At 39.9% G+C, this 20931-nt stretch overlaps 2 protein-coding genes across 5 annotated transcripts in view; one reads left to right on the top strand and one right to left on the bottom strand.

Moving 5' to 3' along the window:
• The window catches only part of GEMIN5 (gem nuclear organelle associated protein 5), a 39902-nt gene extending 28035 nt beyond the window's left edge, over positions 1 to 11867 (bottom strand). For both annotated transcript variants that reach the window (XM_010807536.4, XM_010807535.4), the window contains exons 1-9: positions 11633 to 11867; positions 10729 to 10889; positions 9753 to 9934; positions 6781 to 6932; positions 6455 to 6574; positions 6166 to 6298; positions 4965 to 5130; positions 3876 to 4088; positions 2997 to 3082 (exon numbers count right to left, since the gene is read on the bottom strand). In XM_010807536.4, the coding sequence (XP_010805838.2) occupies positions 2997 to 3082; positions 3876 to 4088; positions 4965 to 5130; positions 6166 to 6298; positions 6455 to 6574; positions 6781 to 6932; positions 9753 to 9934; positions 10729 to 10889; positions 11633 to 11798 (1379 nt within the window). In that variant the 5' untranslated portion in view covers positions 11799 to 11867. The remainder of the gene's footprint in view (positions 1 to 2996; positions 3083 to 3875; positions 4089 to 4964; positions 5131 to 6165; positions 6299 to 6454; positions 6575 to 6780; positions 6933 to 9752; positions 9935 to 10728; positions 10890 to 11632) is intronic.
• A 4227-nt stretch (positions 11868 to 16094) lies between these two features.
• The window catches only part of MRPL22 (mitochondrial ribosomal protein L22), a 35553-nt gene continuing 30716 nt past the window's right edge, over positions 16095 to 20931 (top strand). For all 3 annotated transcript variants that reach the window (XM_005209656.5, XM_005209657.5, NM_001035454.2), the window contains 2 exon segments: positions 16095 to 16150; positions 16231 to 16273. In XM_005209656.5, the coding sequence (XP_005209713.1) occupies positions 16123 to 16150; positions 16231 to 16273 (71 nt within the window). In that variant the 5' untranslated portion in view covers positions 16095 to 16122.

The raw sequence follows: 20931 nt of genomic DNA on the forward strand, positions 1-20931 counted from the left end.
GAATTCCAGTATCTGTGACTGAATGAGCTGTTGACTTCTTTATTTCCATGTATCTGACACATTTATCATGATCAGTCTAGACAATAAACCAAATTTTCTTTGGCTAAAGGAAATAGAATAAGTGTTTCTGGCTGAATACCTAGCAATATATCTACAGTAACGTCCTTCCTCCTACTATATACCTTTGCTGCTATCAGTTTGAATATTCAGCTTATAATAACCAAAAGATAGTAATTTACTAGAATTAGTAATTTTGTACTGACACAAAGCTATTTAAATTGATATATAATTTTATTTTGTTAAGTACTTCTTTGAAATAGTGTAGCCTTTAAAAAAAAAGATTAAAAATGGAGAAAAACATTTAACTGTGTGTAAGTTATACATAGGGTCTTCCCTGGTGCTTCACTGGTAAAGAATCTGCCTGCCAATGCAGGAGATATAGGTTCAATCCCTGGCTTGGGAAGATCCCCTGGAGAAGGGAATACCCACTCAGTATTCTTGCTTGGGAAATCCCAAGAGGAGCCTGGTGGGCTACAGTCCGTAGGGTTGCAAAAAGTCAGATATGACTTAGTGATTAAACAATAAACAACAGGTTATACACAAGTACCTAAAGAATTGGCACATGAAAAGGTGAGCTCTACAGTATAATGAATGATTCTCAATTAGGTGCAAATGATCTAGAACAGGAGTAGGCAAACTTTTTCTGTAAAGGGCCAGGTAGTCAGTGCTTCAGACTTTGTGAGTCAAGCAGTTTTTGTCACAATATCCACTTTGCTGCGTAGCACACAAGCAGATATATCCTCAGATTATATACTGAGCTAATTCCTAAAATTGAATTTCACTTGTTTCTGATACTTTTGTTAACATGGCTACTAGAAAGCTTTAAGTTGCAGACAGGGCTTGTATTTATGGCTCACAGTATAAATCTATTGGACACAGCTATTCTGAGCGCTTATCTGAGGATAAGATGTAATGAAATGAGTGTGGCAGGGCTCTAATAAAACTTAACAGACAGAGAAACTTGAATTTTATTTACTTTTCACACATGGTGAAATATTCTTGATTCTTTTTCATTGATATTTAAAAGATAAACTATTCTTTAACTCATGGGCTTCCCTGGTGGCTCAGATGGTAAAGAATCCGCCTGCAGTGAAGGAGACCCTTCATTTGATCCCTGGGTTGGGAAGATCCCTTGGAGGAGGAAATGGCAACCCACTCCAGTATTCTTGCCTGAGAAATCCCATGGTCAGAGGAGCCTGGCAGGCTACAGTTCATGGGATCACAAAGAGTCAGATACAACTGAGGGACTAAGCACTTTCTTAGCTCATGAGCCACTGTTTTCTAATCCCTGGCATAGAACAGTGCTGTCCAATAAAGTAGCCCTTAGCGAGATATGGCCCTTGATCACTGGCAATGTGGCACATGTGACTAGGAGCTCAATCTCTAATTTTATTTAATTTCAATTACTTTAAGCATAAGTAGCCACACGTGGCCAGTGGCTACCAAACTGAACAGTGCAGGTTTGGAATCTAATCAAGTGCTCAGAATAGCTGTGTCCAATAGATTTATACTGTGAGCCATAAATACAAGCCTTGTCTGCAACTTAAAGCTTTCTAGTAGCCATGTTAACAGAAGTACCAGAAACAAGTGAAATTCAATTTTAGGAATTAGCTCAGTATATAAAAAGTACTACCTTTTAAAATATAATTAAAATAAATATTGACGCATCTTACATTCTTTCCTTTTTTGAACTCTCAAGTGTGTTCTACACTTAGCACACTTCAGTAGCCACCTGTGACTAAAGACACAGTGCTGTTCTAGAAAGTTTATAGGCAATACAGGGCAGACAAGGAATATAGGAAATACAGGAAAGAGTGAACTGAATTATAAGTCACCACAAAGAATTAACTACACAAGTCCAAAATGTAGAATATGCTAGAAAACAACTTACCTGCAATCTTCAAATTGAAAAGGCAATGTTATGGAAAGAAGTGGGGGACTATTCTATAATAAGAGACTAAAGAGACATAAAAAAATACAATGTGTGACCTCTGATTGAAAAAAGGTTTTAAAAAAAATTGCTAGAAAAACATTTTTGGCTCAACTGAGGAAATTTGTATACGCACAGGATATTATATCATATTATGGATTACTGCTAATTTTTGTTATGTGTACCAAAAGTATGGCAAAATGTTAACAACTGGTAACTCAAGATGGAACAAACAGAGATGTTCTTTATTCTAAGCTTTTAACATTCTTGAAAGTGAAAGTGTTAGCCGCTCAGTCCTGTCTAACCCTTTGTAACCTCATGGACTGCAGGCCGCCAGGCTCCTCTGTCCATGGAATTCTACACTCAACAATACTGGAGTGGTAGCCATTTCCTTCTCCAGGGGATCTTCCCAACCAGGGATCAAACCCGGGTCTCCCACATTACAGGCAGATTCTTTATGGTCTTAGCCACCAGGGAAGTCCATATAAATATCAGTCATTCAGTTGTGTCTGACTCTTTGCAACCCTATAGACTAGCCCACCATGCTTCTCTGTCCAAATACTATAGTGGGTAGCCATTCCGTTCTCCAGGGGATCTTCCCAATTCAGGGATCAAACCTGGGTCTCCTGCATTGCAAGCAGATTCTTTACCATCTGAGCCACCAGGGAAGCCCCTATGTATAACTTAACATTCTTGGATGCCTGAAAACTTTTGTAAAAAAAATGTTGAGGGAAAACAAAAGCAAATGTTTTCCTGAAAAAAACAAAAAAACAAAAAAACAAAAAAAAAACTTCAGTAGTATTCACAGGTCAGATGGGCTGAACCATCACTATCACCTGAAAAAATGTTTTAAAAATAAAATTCTGAGTTCTAAGCCCCAGTCTCAGAGTCAGAATCTTAAAGATGCTTCCCAGTCTTACTATGATAAACATCTGGGTCTATGAACTCAAAATGAACTCACTAACATTTTGGTCAATGGGTTAAATAAAGATCATCTATTTCTTACTTGTTGGAGTAGGTGTCGTACAATCCCACTTTTCCATCATCAGTTCCAAAAGCTAAGCAGCCTTCCTTGGTCGGGTGCCAGCACAGCTACAAAGAAATATGAAGAAAGGGGCACTGTTAAGGGATTCATTAGGTTATACTTTATCGTTCAACTGAAAAAATTTCTTGCTCTTGGTGTTTTCTAATTTTAAAAGTAACAAATTCTCATTATTTAAAAGAGAAATAGTATTAAAAATAAAGTCACTTGTAATTTCACTATCCAAAACACCCCACTGTGAGCTCTGTATCTTTCTAGAAATTTTTTGTGAGTAAACTTCATATATAATTAAAAAACAAAAATAGGATCAAATGTTTAAATGATGTGCGTGATAGATTGTTGGGTGGGGAGTAAAAGATTCCAGAACAATTTAGAAAATATGGTTCTATTATTAATTAACAAAGCTTGGAAAGATATATCAACAGTGGTTCTTTGGATTATGGACGCGGGAGAATAGACTCAAGGGTGGAAAAGAAAACATTTTTGCTTTCCTCACTTCTGTACTGTGGGTTTTTTTAGAATCACAAACATTATTATTCCCCATGTGGTTATATTATAATTTAATGTACCTCCTATGAATGCACACACATCCAGGTTATTTTAAATTTCTTACTATTAGAAAACAAGGTGACTTAATTTTATAAAACAAAGCTAAATTTCTGAATTAGGAGGTAATGCGTTTGGTTAGGGAGGGTCCCTGTGCTTTCCCAGTTTCAAATTGCATCAAAAATACTCTTGAAGTATAAATTCCCTATAGAGTTCATTTGTGTGAATAGGTATTCTCTAAGAGAGAATTAGTTATTTGAAAACAGTGTATGGCAAGTTCAAAGAACGCATCCTTACCGCTGTAACCTTGGACTTGACACCTTGCCAAAAATGTTTCACATCATAGTTGTTCTTTATGGAGAGTGTATTCCATACGCGGATCATGCCATCCCCGACGCCTATCGCTAAGCAGCCTGTGTCCACAGGAGAGAAAGCCAGACTGTAGGCAAACCCACCGAGGGAAGGCAGGCTCCAGCAGCACTCCAGAGTGGCCATGTCCCAACATTTTACCTGAAAAGGTTAAGGGTTAGGGTCTTAATGAAGATCAGAGAAACAGGAAAACAATCATTTCAGACAGAATGGGCTCAATGAGTGCAGCAGGAGAATGTAACTTAACTATTCCAGTAGAAATTAGAAAAAAAAAAAAAAGCAGTAAACTGTAGAGCTCAAAGGGATCTTGGAATACATTTATTCCCTAAGATGCCAAGTGAATTGAAGGCACACAATAAACTAGAACTCAGCCTTCCTGTTTCCCAGAGTCCAGTGGCCTTTCCACAGTATTATAGCATCGATAATCTCATTTGGTAAACTCAAAAAAAAAAAAAAAAAGAAAGAAAAAAGATGACGATGGTCTCAGGACAGTGGAAGAATCACAGTTTATCTCAAAAAGCAAAATACGTTATCATATCCATTGGAAGAGGAGTGCTAAGTTTTTAATCTTCACTTGTTTATTTATTAACACAGTGACTTGGGAGAAAACAAAGTCTATCAAACAAGCTTTGATTACTGAAAAACAGTGAGGTTACTTAGATAAAGCCAATTCTCTCTTACAGAGACTCTGCCAAGAGCAGATGATTCTGCTACCTAAACTATATAGACAAGGATATTTTAAAGCTAAACCATAATGACCTCTCACATCCTTCCATGCACACATCTCTTCCTTATCGTATCTGCTTTAACAAAAAGACATCTTGGTTGTTCCTCCCCTTCCCTTTACTTCTCTACTGCTAATGTATTTAATGCTAGTCAGAAATAGTAACTTTGAAATTGGAACCTGGGGGCGAGGTGAGGTGTGAGAACTGATGATAGTTTGAAAAAGTCCTCTAATCCTATCTAAGTCATAAATCACCAATATACAGTATTGAATGCAAAATAAGCTGTTCTTACATCTCTGTCCATTGATATGGAAAGCAGCAGCTGTTTGTCATCTTCAGTTTGCAGAGGACATAAATTAAACACAATCCTTGAATGATTTTGCCCTTCTGATGAACCACTAAAGAGGGTATATTTCCGTCTCCAAGACTGAGTGAGATCCCATAGCAGCAGTTCACCTCTGTGAAGAAAAACAAGTAGCAGTTCTCTTTCATGAGCAATCTGAAAACAAGTGGTTTTGGGCCAGAGTGTGGGCCCTCAGCTGCAAAACACTTTCTGTTCATTGTTCCTTTAAGGAGGGACAAATTACATATTCTAAAACAGATGCAAAACCAAAAGAAATTATTGCCTATGGTGAGGAGAACCAAGCAGAGAAGACATAGGTGGAAAGGGAGCTCTGGAGTTCGCTGGTGGTCTAGTAGTTAGGACTCTGCTTTCGCTGTAGTTGCCTGATTTGGTCAGGGAACTGAGATCCTGCAAGCTACATGGTGTGGCTAAAATTTTTAAAAAGGAGCTTTATTATATCCTTTCATGCTTTTTGAACCATGCAAATGTACTAGACTACCTTCTGAACAGATTTTCCTAATAGCTTTAATTATAAAATGCCACCATAATTTGCATAACCACAAAGGCTTTAAGATATATGTCTGCTTTGGAGCAGGGTGGGTAGTAGCATCACTACTAACACTTTGGGAGATTCCTATATGCTCTACCTGTATTACCTCATTTAAAAGCAGGGACCTTGTCTGTTAAATTCACTTGTCATCGCAAGCAACTAGAAACAGGTGCTCGATAAATTTTGCTTAACGAATGGTCATAATCATCCTAAGAGAAAGGAAACACTATAACCGCCCCTTTATTCATGTGAAGTCACTGAAGCTCAGAAAAGTGAAGGATCTTGCTTATGAATAGCCGGTAAGTAATAGACTGATTCTGAAATCTGCCTGACTTTAGAGTCCACACTTAACAAGCAGGCTGTACTTATTTGATCTTTTCATAACTCTTTTTAGACAGCACAGGTATTAATTCCATGACTTTTCCATTACAAATGGCCCATCATAATACAATGGGCCATTATTATATATTAATATAATGGGCTTCTTAGCCACTGCTGTCTACATCTTCTGTGTCTAGAAAGAGAAGCCTAGGAATTCCTGAGACCAGAGAGGAAAACAAAATGTGTTAGAGAGCATGACCAAAAAAAAAAAAAACTTACCCAAAACAGCTGGATACCAGCTGAGTTGGCTGATCCTTGGGCCAATGGAGTGTCAACCAAAGGCGCTCTTTAACAGTTGGGTCTACACCCCCTCCTCTTCTTTTAAGAAAGGGCAGTTTCAAAGTCATCACCCCTGCAGATTAAAAGAAGTTCCATGGACAGTCAAGACACACACTCAGGATAATAAGACAGTAAAAACGCTTTTTTTTTTTTTTTTTTTTTAGTAAAAAAGCTTTTACTGGATTGATAGAAGTTATATCACAAGGGAAATGTCAAATATTAGTCTTACCTCGGCCTCTAGAGCAGCTCCAGATCCGAATGGTCTGGTCTTTGCTCCCAGTGGCTAAGTAGCAGCCTTTTGTTACTGGAGTTTGTGTTATAACTTTCCCATTGGGCATTTCAGGTTCTTCTAGGATAGAGATGGTAATTTTGTTTTTAATTTGCATTAAAAATGCACTCATTAAAGAAAAAACTAGTTTGCAAGGGTTCCTGTAACTATCATTTTCATAGATTTGATCTGTAAAATCTAGTTTTAAATGTAATTCAAATGACACTATTCTACCCACTTGGTTCTTTGGGTCTAAAGAGTACTGAACCCTCTTAAATCATCTCTACCTGAATTTTCCTCTTGATTTATGGATAAACAGTCTTCACCCGACAGGGGACACCAGGCTATGGAATGGATCTCATCATCGTGGCCTCGAAGCCTGTGCATAACTTCTCCTTTCTTGCTGATGTCAATTATAACCACTATGCCATCCTTGTAGCTAAAAAACAAGGTTAGAAATATTGCTAAAAAATACAGACTGTCTTTCTAGGAAACTTTTGGCTCAGGAGTTATTGTGCATTTCTACAAGTTAAGTGCATTGAGGGGAGGGAGGAAAGAGAGCAGGAATACTTTTGTTGTGTCCTTTTTCCGAAGTATACTTATTTCATATTTTGATCAAATGGCCAAATTCCTGATACTATGTTATACTATGCATGTTGCCCAGCATGAAGGTCGACAGCAGAGCATGCTTATGCTCGAGGGAAACGTGAAAGAAAAGTAGTCCTGAAAGGGGCCAGCAATCCCCCTAACTGGAAATGAATTTGTCCTAATACACTAAAAATATCTTTTTACTTTTACAAGTGATCTTACTTTTCTAACAAAAGCTGCAGAATTCTAACCTGTAGATCTGGGTATTTCAAGACTCATTTTTTTTTAATTTAGAAGAAATTGAGAAATTCTAATAGTTTTTTTCTTTAAATGATGAAGTATTTCAGACACAATAAAGAAATATCTACTCTCTAGCTTAAGGGGAAAAAAAAAAAACAACTTTGCAGTACAGTTGAAATCCTCTGTATATCTCATCCCAATCAAAATTTTCTCCCTGTCTTCCACAGAGGTAAACTGCTATTCCTGAATCTTGTGTTACATCAGTTCTAGACTTCCTTTGTATATATATATTCCTAAATAAGATACAAAATTACTTTGTACATTTAAAAGCTTCATATAAATGGTAACATGTTGTTTATTTTTCTGTAGCTTGCTTTTTCCCACTCATTCTTTTTGTGAGTCATCCATGTTGACACATGTAACTCTAGTCCCTGATCAGTCATTTATACTATTGCATAGTATTCCAGTGTATGAATATACTTCAAGTTTAGTTACTCATTTTCCTTTTGAAAGGCTCTCACTTTTTTTTTTACTGTTACAAACATAAAATGCTATTAATAATCTTATTATTATAAGATTTTAAAATATATAATAATCTTAATAATCTTATCACACACTTAAGACAATTTCAGGTTTGATGTCTAGTAACAGAACTGCCAGAATGTTAGTCACATTTTTGCTTTACTAGAAAGTGCAAAATTGGTCTCCATAGTGGGCATACCTGTTTTCCTATACACTAGATAATCCTACAGCTCTATTTCTCTCTTTATTAAAAAAATATTTTTTCCCAATTACAACTTTATTAAAAAAAATAAAATCATAGAATATATCAAATCTTTGAAGATACAGACTTTGAAAACCATCAAGTTATGTAACCTAACAACAGACATGTGATCAAGCTATTTTGTAATTTCAATCAAGACTTCAGAGACTAATCACTGTTTTGAAGAGCATTTAGAAACAAATCATTTTGATTCAATCCTGTTTGACTGTTTGAAAGACTCACCTCTTCTTGTGAATTTCTGCTCATCTTTCAAGGTCAGTTTGATTTACCCTTCTCTGACCCCTGCCTACCACCCTTTCTGCTCTGTCTCTTGGACCCTCACCACAACGCTCCCATTTCATGGAGACCTCCGATCACAGACCCTTCCCATTTTCAGTGTTACTCATGCACACCTGTCTTCCTGTTCATCCCTGCATGCAGAGCAGATTCATGATCCATCATTATAATCACTCCTTAAATAAAATCCTTATCTCCTTTGTTCCCCCTTTTTCTCAGGGGTATTTACTCCACAAAACCCCAAACCTGATTGAATCCAACCACCTCCTTTCTCAATCAGTTTGAGTAGTTTACTTAAAATTCATGATCATGATCCTCGGCTTGACACTCAACCAGGACCACGGGACCTGCAATTCCCATCAGAAAGTTCATTTTCCTGTTCTCTGAGATGACTCTTCATACCCTCTTCCTGCATCCAGCTCCTGCCCCACTCTGAACTTGACTTGTGCCTCACAAAAAATCAGAAGCCATCAGATTGAAACACCCTTCTCTTCCAAGCAGATCTGTGAAACCACTTACACCTATTTCCACATTCTCAGCTGGTTCCTTTTACTTGTGTCTGGAGCCAATTCCCTCTTGACTTCTCATTATCACTCCTGTATTCATCACTGTTCACCCGTGCGACAGACTCCCCCTCTTCTGCCTCATTTCCATCAGCATAGAAACATGCCTTTGTTATCTTCCATTTAATGCTCCCTTGACCCCCATATACCTCCTCTGGCTTCATGTCTACATGGACATTGTTGCAACAGAGTTTGTGGAAAAGTTGTCTCCATGTGTATCTATCTACCCCACCTCCAAGTGTCTTGAATTCTCTCCTGTTGGACTTTCTCCTCTTAGATGCTTATGCTTATGTCTCATCTTTAAACTAGACAGAATGGACATCTTTGAGAGAGAAGTAAATGGAGCAGTAAGGGAGAGAGGACTGCCTACTGAGGCAGCTCATGTGAAGACAACCTTGATGATCACAGGGGAGACGGATCCCAATGCCACACTGCTTTCCCAATTGAGTGGAAGAGCTGAGAATCAGAGCAGAGCTGAGTCATTTGAGCCTATGGGAATAAATGTTATTAATAAAACCAAGGGTAAGTACAGAGGAGTAAAAGGTGAAAGAGGACATTTCTGACATTTGGAGATTCACTGAAGAAGTCAGGTATGAAGAATAAGGAAAGTACAGTATCACAGAAACCAGGGAAACAAAAATACAGTGAGGAGCTGAAGGTCACAGGAATAATGATACTAGGGGTGCAGGGAGAGTGGTTAATACCTGTAAATTGTTTCCTGTGAGGAATAAAGGGATAGGAGAAGGTAAAGAAAATACAAAATAACATCACAAAAATAAATTATTAGTGCAGATGGCACAGTACTCACCCAATGGCTACTAAATCTTCATGATGAGGCGAGCAAGTAAGACAGAAAATTGTCCTAGGTTCTATAAAGAGGTGCTGGCTGTCATTTCTGTTAAGCCAGTAACAGAAAACTACTCCTTTTTCATCTCCAGATACTATCAGATCCTTTACTCGAGGAGACCAATGCAATGCTGATATTGTATGCTTTAAAACAAAGGAAAGATATATTTGCTTCTCATTTGTTATTGCTTAATTTTCACTTAGTTTTTAATCTGTATAATGCTAGGCATATTATAGGTACTTAATAAATACTGTTAGGACCACCCATACAGCAATATTATATTATAATCAAATGATAGGAGAATTCAGGCTAAGAATGATTAAATTTTTTTCTTCCTTTGTAGATTAATGCAAAATTCTTCCTAAGATTAACTGAGTTCTTTTCTCTATTTTCTAGGCAGGTATATCAATTAACCATCTAGTTTCAAAATAAGTTTCACTCACAGTTTATATCAGGAGTCTTTTTCGTGTAAAGAGCCAGAGAGTAAATATGTTAGATTGTGTGGGCCATACTGTCTCTGTTTTAACTCTCAATCCTGCCATTGTAGCCTGCAAGTGGCAGGAGTTAAAATTGTAGGCAATACTAAAATGAACGGCTGTGACTGCATCCCAGTGAAACAATTTGCAAAAGCAGGCAGCAGTGCAGTTTGTTGACCTCTGATTTATATGTATTTCCTTCCAAAAATTTTTGAAGTACCTTTACAATATATACCTTCTGATCTAATGAACAAACACAATTATAAAAGTTACCTTATCTATATATTATATCAATTTTATTATACATTTAATGTTTAATATATATTTATAATAATGTTTCTATATTTTTAAAATTATAAAAGTTAACTTAGCACAGAGGAGCTAGCAAAACTATACTTGAAGCAGGAGAACTCTGACACAGATACATATTCATAGTCTGAGAAACCAGTAAGTCATGGTACCTGATGGAGTGCATGTTCCGTCACAACTGTTTTTGTCCCTACATCCCAGATTTTCACAGTCCCATCATCGGAGCTGGTGGCGCAGAGGTTGTATTGACCCGGGTGATGACAGAACGTGAAGCCAGACACCTTTTCCGTGTGTCCCACCAACTCGCCTATGACTTCAAGCAAAACCAGGCTGCAGGTTAAAGAGCTATCTAAGATTCCTGCCAGCATCTTTACTGTTGTTGGTGATTGCGGCCTCACTTATTCCATGGAATAACAAAAATATCCAGAAACCCACAATTAGAAACCTCAAGTGCAGATATTGGCTTTGCCATCTGACTTCAGACAAGTCGTTTTATCTCCTTGGGACTCAGTTTTTTTAACTGTAAAATACGTTCATATCGCTTGATGTGCCTAGTTCTCAGGCTGAGGAGCAGCTCCAATGAATGTAAAAAGGATTTGTATTTAGATCTGGCTATAAGTCTTTAGGAAGTATCTGGCTTGCCGTATCCCAAGGCATAACCAAAACCTAGCTGGAGCCTGGAAGCATTCGGCTCAAGTCATTTATCTTACAGAAGTGAGTATCATATATTTGCAGAATCTCGCTTAGGGCCTGGAGCTGTAGAAAGCAAGGCCTAGGCGTTATAAATACCTGGAAAGACACACGGATAACTTTTTAGTTAGCGGATGCACGCTGAGAGAGCCAGGAGGCGGGACCGCTCAGCCACAGCGTGGTGTAGAGCTCAGCCTTGGAGACCCGGACACAACTCAGTTTAGACGACTATGAACAGACCCTTCTCTCTGCCCGAGCCTCAGTTTCCCCATCTATGGCGGGGTGGGGTGGCTAGACACGCCCTCCTGGCGCCCTCGGGGAACGCAGTTAGTGCAGGTAGGTTGGGGTCAAGAGGTGGGGACTTACCTCGAAATGGGGGCGTCCCTGGGATCGCGTCCGCGCCCGGGCCCACGCGGACAAGGAAGACCGAAGTCCGCGCCGCGAAGCCGAAGAGGCCCCCGGGCACGGCATCGCTGCATCGGGAGCAGTACCAGTTAGGGGAGGGCGGCAACGTGCGCGGTTCCTGTCCCATAATCACCGGCAACCAGGGGTGAAGGAAGCAACCACTGGGGCAGACCGTTCGTAGCCCCACGCTGGATCCGGGGAGGGGGCGGGGTTAACTCGGAGCCCGCCGCTACGGCGCGCGCGAAGGTCCAGACCTCACGGCGCGCTCGACTCCTGCCGCCTCGAACCTGGGAGAGGCGGGGCCCCGGGTTGCCGTCGGCTTCCCAGCTCCTCCTGGAGGGTCTGGTACGGCTGGAGCCTAGTTAGGCAGAGGTTGTGCTGTGTGCTTAGTCGCTCAGTCGTGTCCGACTCCTTGCAACCCCGTGGAGTGTGCAGCCCGCCAGGCTCCTCTGTCCATGGAAATCTCCAGGCAAGAATACTGGAGTGAGTTGTCAAGCCCCCCTCCAGGGGATCTTCCCAACTCAGGAATCCAACCCAGGTTTCTCCATTGCAGGCGGATTCTTTACCGTCTGAGCCACCGACGAAGCCCAGCCCAGAGGTTAGGTATTCTCATTAACGACAGCAAAGAAAGTTAATTAAGAGGTTAGACTGATGGAGTCACCTCCCCGTCCTGCTAGTTTATTCTCTGCCGTGCTAGCTCTGGAGATGCTTTAAAAGTATCTACAAGAAGCCAACTAAGAAAAGTAAAAATTCTAATCAGAAATCAAAAACAAGGGTTTTTGTAACTGGGTGGAAATTCTAGCTCTGGGTTTTGATACTCAAGGAGAAGCAGAATAGAGTAACCCTCTTTTGATGTGATTAAGTACCAACTCTATGAAGGAACAGTGTTAAATGCTGTGGAGAAAAAAGAACCAGTTTCCTTCCACCTCAAACAGCCTAAAATGCTCCGTTTATGCACTTATTCTTCTTTGTATTGCTTGTTTGCATTGGGTATCTTCAACTCTTGAATATGTAGCAAAGGAAACCTGAACTATCTATGCTACTGAAAAGAAATTTTATATGTATATATATAACTTACTTATTTGGATGTGGGAAGGAACACTAAATTTTGGTGGCACTGAAGCCTAGATGGTTTTTAGCCACTGTTGTTTTTACCAGTTATTTGAGAGATTTTGGCCTATCATAAATCTTTTCCCCCTCGATTGACCCCTGTTTTTGCCAGTTATTATGTGGGAGACTTTAACCTATTATAAATCTTTTTCCCTAGGTTGACCACTGTTTTTACCAGTTATTATCTCAGGGACTTTAACCTGTCATAAATCTTTTTTCTCAGCTGAAGAAGTAAGATCATGATCCAGATCTTGTTGGGTTGGATCTAGCTGTGAGGAGTACATGAGATTTAGTGAAATGCCTGCTGGCTATGTATAGTAGCTAGTGCCTGCTGAACATCAACTCTTAACTCTTGGAGGTAAACCTGAAGATTAGCATTATACTTAGTATTTGAACCGTTTGTTCCTTCTTTTTATTTATTTATTGAAGTGTAGTGGATTTACAATAGTAATTTCAAGTGTATAACAGTGATTAACAATTTTTGAAGATTAACTCCATGATCTTCACGACCCAGATAATCATGATCATGTGATCACGGACCTAGAGCCAGACATCCTGGAATGTGAAGTCAAGTGGGGCTTAGGAAGCATCACTACGAACAAAGCTAGTGGAGGTGAGGGAATTCCAGTTGAGCTATTTCAAATCCTAAAAGATGATCCTGTGGAAGTGTTGCACTCAATATGCCAGCAAATTTGGAAAACTCAGCAGTGGCCACAGGACTGGAAAAGGTCAGTTTTCATTCCAATCCCTAAGAAAGGCAATGCTAAAGAATGCTCAAACTACTGCACAATTGTACTCATCTCACATGCTAGTAATGTTCAAAATTCTCTAAGCCAGGCTTCAACAATATGTGAACTGTGAACTTCCAGATGTTCAATCTGGTTTTAGAAAAGGGGAACAGAGATCAAATTGCCAACATCTGCTGGATTATCGAAAAAGCAAGAGAGTTCCAGAAAAGCATCTATTTCTGCTTTATTGACTATGCCAAAGCCTTTGACTGTGTGGATCACAATAAACTGTGGAAAATTCTGAAAGAGATGGGAATACCAGACCACCTGACCTGCCTCTTGAGAAACCTATATGCAGGTCAGGAAGCAACAGTTAGAACTGGACATGGAACAACAGACTGGTTCCAAATAGGAAAAGGAGTACATCAAGGCTGTATATTGTCTCCCTGCTTATTGAACTTCTATGCAGAGTACATCATGAGAAACACTGGGCTGGATGAAGCACAAGCTGGAATCAAGATTGCTGGGAGAAATATCAATAACCTCAGATATGCAGATGACACAACCCTTGTGGCAGAAAGTGAAGAAGAACAGTAGAGTCTCTTGATGAAAGTGAAAGAGGAGAGTGAAAAAGTTGGCCTAAAGCTCAACATTTAGAAAACTAAGATCATGGCATCTGGTCCCATCACTTCATGGCAAAGAGATGGAGAAACAGTGGAAACAGTGGCAGACTTTTTTTTTTTTTGCAGACTTTTATTTTATTTTTTTCACTGCAGCCATGAAATTAAAAGATGCTTACTCCTTGGAAGAAAAGTCATGACCAACCTAGACAGCATATTGAAAAGCAGAGACATTATTTTGCTAACAAAGTCCATCTAGTGAAAGCTATGGTTTTTCCAGTAGTCACCTATGGATGTGAGAGTTGGACTATAAAGAAAGCTGAGGGCCGAAGAATTGATGCTTTTGAACTGTGGTGTTGGAGAAGACTCTTGAGAGTCCCTTGGACTGCAAGGAGATCCAACCAGTCCATCCTAAAGGAAATCAGTCCTAAATATTTATTGGAAGGACTGATGCTGAAGCTGAAATTCCAATATTTTGGCCACCTGATGTGAAGAGCTGACTCCTTGGAAAAGACCCTGATGCTGGGAAAGACTGAAGGCGGGAGGAGAAAGGGACAGCCGACAGAGGATGAGATAATGCGATGGTTGGATGGCATCACTGACTCAATGGACATGAGTTTGAGTAAACTCCAGGAGTTGGTGATGAACAGGGAGGCCTGGCCTGCTGCAGTCCACGGGGTCGCAAAGAGTCAGACACGACTGAACTGAACTGAAAGTTATTATAAAATATTGGCCATATTGCCTGTGCTGTACAATATATCCTTGTGGCTTATATTATACATAGTGGGCTTCCCTGGTGGCTCAGACAGTAAAGAATTTGTCTGCAATGCAGGAGACCTGGGTTCGATCCCAGGGTTTAGAAGACCCCATGGAGAAGGGAATGGCAACCCACTCCAGTGTTCTTGCCTGGAGAATTCCATGGACAGGGGAACCTGGCAGGCTACAGTCCATGGGGTCGCAAAGAGTCAGATACCACTGAGTGACTAGCATCTTGATACTTTGAGTTCTTTAAAAGAACTTTCATACAATGTCTAGTGGTCTTTACAAGCCTGTGCCCTAGTGATACTTATTTTTGTTTTGAGAAAACTGAAGTCCTCCCAGGTTAGTTGGCTTGGTTCACGGTCTGTTTTCCTAATCCTTTTAGACCTTTTGTGATGCTTACTCCTTGGAAGGAAAGTTATGACCAACCTAGATAGCATATTCAAAAGCAGAGACATTACTTTGCCAACAAAGGTTCGTCTAGTCAGGCTATGGTTTTTCCTGTGGTCATATATAGATGTGAGAGTTGGACTGTGAAGAAGGCTGAGCGCCGAAGAATTGATGCTTTTGAACTGTGGTGTTGGAGAAGACTCTTGAGGGTCTCTTGGACTGCAAGGAGATCCAACCAGTCCATTCTGAAGGAGATCAGCCCTGGGATTTCTTTGGGAGGAATGATGCTAAAGCTGAAACTCCAGTACTTTGGCCACCTCATGCGAAGAGTTGACTCCTTAGAAAAGACTCTGATGCTGGGAGGGATTGGGGGCAAGAGGAGAAGGAGACGCCAGAGGATGAGATGGCTGGATGGCATCACTGACTCGATGGACGTGCGTCTCAGTGAACTCCGGGAGTTGGTGATGGACAGGGAGGCCTTGGCGTGCTGCGATTCATGGGGTCGCAAAGAGTCGGACACGACTGAGCTACTGAACTGAACTGAACTGAGGCTTCGCAGTTTTTCTGGATCCCGACAAATTTTCGGAAACTCGCTGGAGTTTGGCCCTTATTGAGTAATCCATTCCGAAGCAAGGCTGACGGGACTCCGCCTTAAGCACCAGCCTGTTGTTGACGGTTTCCAAGACAGCACCACGAAAGCAGGTGCGGCTGGGTATCGCGATAAGAAGCGGGGGTGGGGGAGGGGACAAAAAAAAAAACACCCAACAAAACCCCGGGAGTTGCGCATGCGTTTTGCGCACACGGCGTTCTGAACTCAGAGGCTTCCGTAGACGGAGGGAGAAAGATGGCGGCGGTTATACTGGAACGTTTGGGTAAGATTTCTTGATCGTTAAGTGGTGGAAGAAAGGATTGAGGTGGGAATTTGAATTAACGACTTGTGTTGATATTGCAGGTGCGTTATGGGTGCAGAATCTCAGGGGGAAGCTGGCCTTGGGGTAAGTCTGTCGCCTTGGAGTTGCGGAAGGGTCCCGGCCTCAGTCCAGTTCAGTTCAGTCGCTCAGTCCTGTCCGACTCTTTGCGACCCCGTGGACTGCAGCACGCCTGTCTATCACCAACTCCCGGAGCTTACTCAAACTCGTGTCCATTGAGTCGGTAATGCCGTCCAACCATCTCATCCTCTGAGAGCATAAGTGCCAGGCTCTGCTTTATGCCCTGAGGCTGGCGAACGGTACACCAGAATCTCAGCTTTGCCACCCCGTTTTTTATTACCCCCGTATTGCATACCCCTGCGGGGACCAGGATTATCAGTGACCGAAGGGACGTTTTAAATGCCTTTTCTGGACACTTCCTAGATTCTCCCACCAAGTTGGGAGCATACTTTTTAGTTATCTATCTGCCTATATGGGCAGTGATTGTATTGTAGACAGCTGCAGTTTACATCGTGTCTGACGTGTTAAAATCTATGCGCATTATCTCATTCTTACAGCGTCCTACATAGTGTAGGTACTGCTATACCCATTTTTTCAGACGAGGAAATTGAAGCCCCCCAGTGTAAAATAGGGATCTGTGCCCAAGGTCCCACAGTTAGAGAATTTTGAAGCTTTATACTGTATTTTCTAGAGGATTCTTTGACCTCAAGACAAAGCGTTCCTTAAGGTTGTTGCTGCTGTTAAGGTTAGGGAATGAACTTTAGTCAGTACTGGTAAGAGGCTTTCTCTGCCCGCTTCTCATTTTCCTTCTAATTTAGTACAGCTATTGCTATGTGGAGGTTGATAATCTGATTGTAAATTTCTGATTGATGTATTTGTTAACATTAATTTTGGTTTAATTCATAGGTTTTGGAGACATCTGATAAGTTGTGAATCCACATTTTAACTGTTTGATTTTGGAAAAGTTAACTTATTTTTCCTAAGCTTCAGTTCTGTGATATGAGAGGATTATTAATGCCTATTTAATAGATTTTAAAATTAGGATTAAATGAAATAATGTTTATAAAGTGTTTTATGCAGTGCATGACGTATAATAATCCCACCCTAAATCTTAGCTGCCATTAGTGTTTTTATCATTATAAACTATTATTGAGTTCCTATTATATCTAGCTTTGCTTTAGGTTCTTTGCTTAAGGGATGAAGAGGTGGCTAAAGAAGAAAATAAGAAGTACTGGTACTTCAGGATTTGTCTTCATTTGATTTTGTAGATTATCTTCCATCACTCTACCCTCAGTCATGCTGATTTACTTACTTCTTCTGTTTATGCTGTGCCTTTACATATTTCTTGGCTTTTTCATGCTGTGCCCTCACTTTCTGTTAGTAACGGCAGCCCTCAAAGCCCTTCTCCATTTCTTCTGACAATGCACTTCTCTGGGAGAAAGGGTGCTGCTCCAGTTGGTCAGATTGAGAACGAATGTGAAGATACGTTTTTCTGTTAGTAAAGGCAATGGGAAAATCTTCAAAACAAAACAAAACAATCCAGCAGAATTCATTATTCAAATCCCTGTTTAAATGTTTCCCTTTCATGATCTCACTAAAAATGAAAGAAATGGGGACTTTCTTGGTGGCCTAGCAGTTAAGAATCCACGCTCCCATTGCAGGGGACCCAGGTTCGATTCCTGGTCAGGGAACTAGGTCCCACATGTCAAAACTAAAAGATCTCGCGTGCTGCAATGAATATCCCACATGCTGCAACTAAGACCCAGTGCAGCCAAATAAATAAAAAATAAATATTAAAAAAAAATGAAATCAGTTTCTTCTTTATTTTAGCATGTGTTTCTTAAATAATGGCTTCATATATATAAATCTTTGTCCTTTCCTACCTTGTATATCCTGGACAGTTAGGGACGATTCTTGTTTTACTTTGTAGCTCCAGGGTAGGGTCTTGCACAAAGTGAATGTTTTGTTTATTCTGGTTGATTTAAATTGAGCAAGTAACTAAAGCACTTTGGCTTCAGTCTTTTCATCTGTGTGATACAGGAAGGTTGGATTTTGCTAGGTAATCTCTTTCTAGTTTTGAAGTCACATAATTTAGGAATCTGCATTTTGGACTTTATAGTGGGGAAATGACCACATGAAAATGAAATAGAAAAGGTATAACTGATAATAATCCAGTGGTTGGAAACCCCATTGCATACCAGATGCCAGACAGACAATAGAAATGAACTATAGAGACGGGGTTGTAAAGAGTGGTAGGGCTTGTGGCAGTCAGTTGAGTGCATTTCCTCCTGTAAAGACTCTGAACTGGATTTAAAAATGTTGCTCATCAAATACTTTTCTATAGGTTATATTTGGTAGCAGATGGACAATTTCCAGCCTTTAAATTTTAAGTCTCCCATTTTAGTGATGCGTGCATTTGGGAAATTTTGTGACTTACTGAAGGTTACATGGCAAATCTAGGATCTAAACAAAAAATTCTCTGGCTTAAAATAGTGCTGTATCACACATGGGAGGGACAAGAGTGATGAGCCCCTTAAGGGGTTTATCAGGGGAGTCCTTCTGGAAGAGGTGACGTTAAAATTTAAAGAGTGAAGAGTATGGTTTGGTGTTTTAAAAATAGAAGAGCCGGTGTAAAAGTTTGAAGGCACTAATTACTAAGGTGTACATATGTTAAAATTCTCCACAAGAAAATCAAGTTGGAAATACTATGAATCAGCAATTTGGTGGAAGAATGATGACAGCATTGTGACAGATTTGAGAAACACTGGACTTCAGGCGATAGAACTGGATATCAGGTTCTGTCAGGCACAAGTGCTGTAGCCTCGGGTCATTTGCTTAACTTCTCTGAGATTCAGTTTCAGTTTTTCCTCATATCAAAGAATGAGGATAATATTTAACTTCAAGGATGGTTGTGAGAATTAAGAGACTTAATACGTAAAATGTCTTATAGTGCATGGCACTGTGAAAATGTGTTGGAGATGATACTGCTGTGAAGTTGTTTGAGAGGAATCATATTTAATGCTAGAATCAATCAGTGGGTACTCAACACTCTTAGATGAGGTTACCTACTTCATCCATCAGCCCTACTTTTTTTTTTTAATTCTTTTTTTCCCCTCTTTTTTATTTTTTTAATTATTAAAGTATGATAACACATTTACAGGAGACTTGGAAAATACAGAACAGAGTTGCCTATAGTTCCACTATTTATTACAGTTATTTTTTAAGTAGATAAATTAACAGTTTTACTTGGAGCTTCAATATCAAATGCTCAAAAATTAATAGAATGAATATACAGAAAAGTAGAAGGATATAGTAGACCTGAAAAGAACCATAAATCAATTCAACGTAATTAAGACTTATACAATTTTCACACAACAGTAGGATAAAAATTCTATTCAAGTTCCCATAGACTAGGAGGCACTGGATCATATTCAGGGACATAAAACAAGGTGCAAATATTTTATGGTCTAAAGGTGTTGAAATCATACAGAGTCTGTTCTCATCACTGTGGAATTATGTTAGAAATCAGTATCAAAAGATATTTGAAAATAACGCACATGTTTTCAAGTGCAGTGTTTTCAAGTGCACCTTTACCTAGAGAAATTACCTCTCGTTTTTAATGTATCTATGCTGTCAGTGTTCTGATAGCTATGACCAGCAGATATGGCTACCATGTCGACTTGTGCTCTTTTAATTAATCTTAACCTATGACCTGAGAGAGTTGCGATTCCTTGCCCTTTAGGTCAGTGATTCTTAAATTTGAGTCACAGGCCTCTTTGAGAGTCTGATGAAAGCCACAAAACATGTTCCCAGAAAAATGCATATAGTATTCATAGTTTGACTTGTAATTTCCTCATCCTTAGTGTAGGAATCTTTGCATTGGGACATGATAACCAAACAAAAGCACAATAATGGTACACAATTATGTATGTTACTACACAGTGATGATTGGTGGTATGGGCAGTGGCCCTTGTGCTAATGGATGAAATATTTCCCTCAATTTTGAAAAATTTCAATTCTATAGGAAAGTTAAAAGAATATTACAATGTCCTTCAGCTGGACTCATCAGCTGAACTCAATTTTAGCTCTCTATAAATATATATGCTTTTTTTCCCCTCAATCATTTGAAAGTGAATTGTTTACACTATGGTACTTACTCCTAATCAATTCAGGTTGTGTTTCCGAAAAGTGACAAAGGTCCCATGAACCACAAACTATGATTGAAATGGTACAGTTTAATTATCTTTTATTTCGGAGAAGGCAATGGCACCCCACTCCAGTACTCTTGCCTGGAAAATCCCATGAACGGAGGAGCCTGGTGGGCTGCAGTCCATGCGGTCGCGAAGAGTTGGACACGACTGAGCGACTTCACTTTCACTTTTCACTTTCATGCATTGGAGAAGGAAATGGCAACCCACTCCGGTGTTCTTGCCTGGAGAATCCCAGGGACGGGGGAGCCTGGTGGGCTGCCGTCTTATCGGGTCACACAGAGTTGGATACGACTGAGGCGACTTAGCAGCAGCAGCAGCATTTTAATGTTTGAGTTAAAAGGAGTCAAATAGAAGTCAAGTGTGTGCTTGCATTTACTTTTGAAAAAAGAAAAATTGACCATTATTTGACGCTTGTCCATGGTTCTGGCTTATAGCTCCCAAAACCTTTGGAATTTCCTGAGCCATAGATTTGGGAGCTTCTTTTGTCATCATCTTTGGTGTTTCGTCTCAGTT

The sequence above is a fragment of the Bos taurus genome, chromosome 7, assembly GCF_002263795.3.
Source record: "Bos taurus isolate L1 Dominette 01449 registration number 42190680 breed Hereford chromosome 7, ARS-UCD2.0, whole genome shotgun sequence".
Classification (NCBI taxonomy): domain Eukaryota; kingdom Metazoa; phylum Chordata; class Mammalia; order Artiodactyla; family Bovidae; genus Bos; species Bos taurus.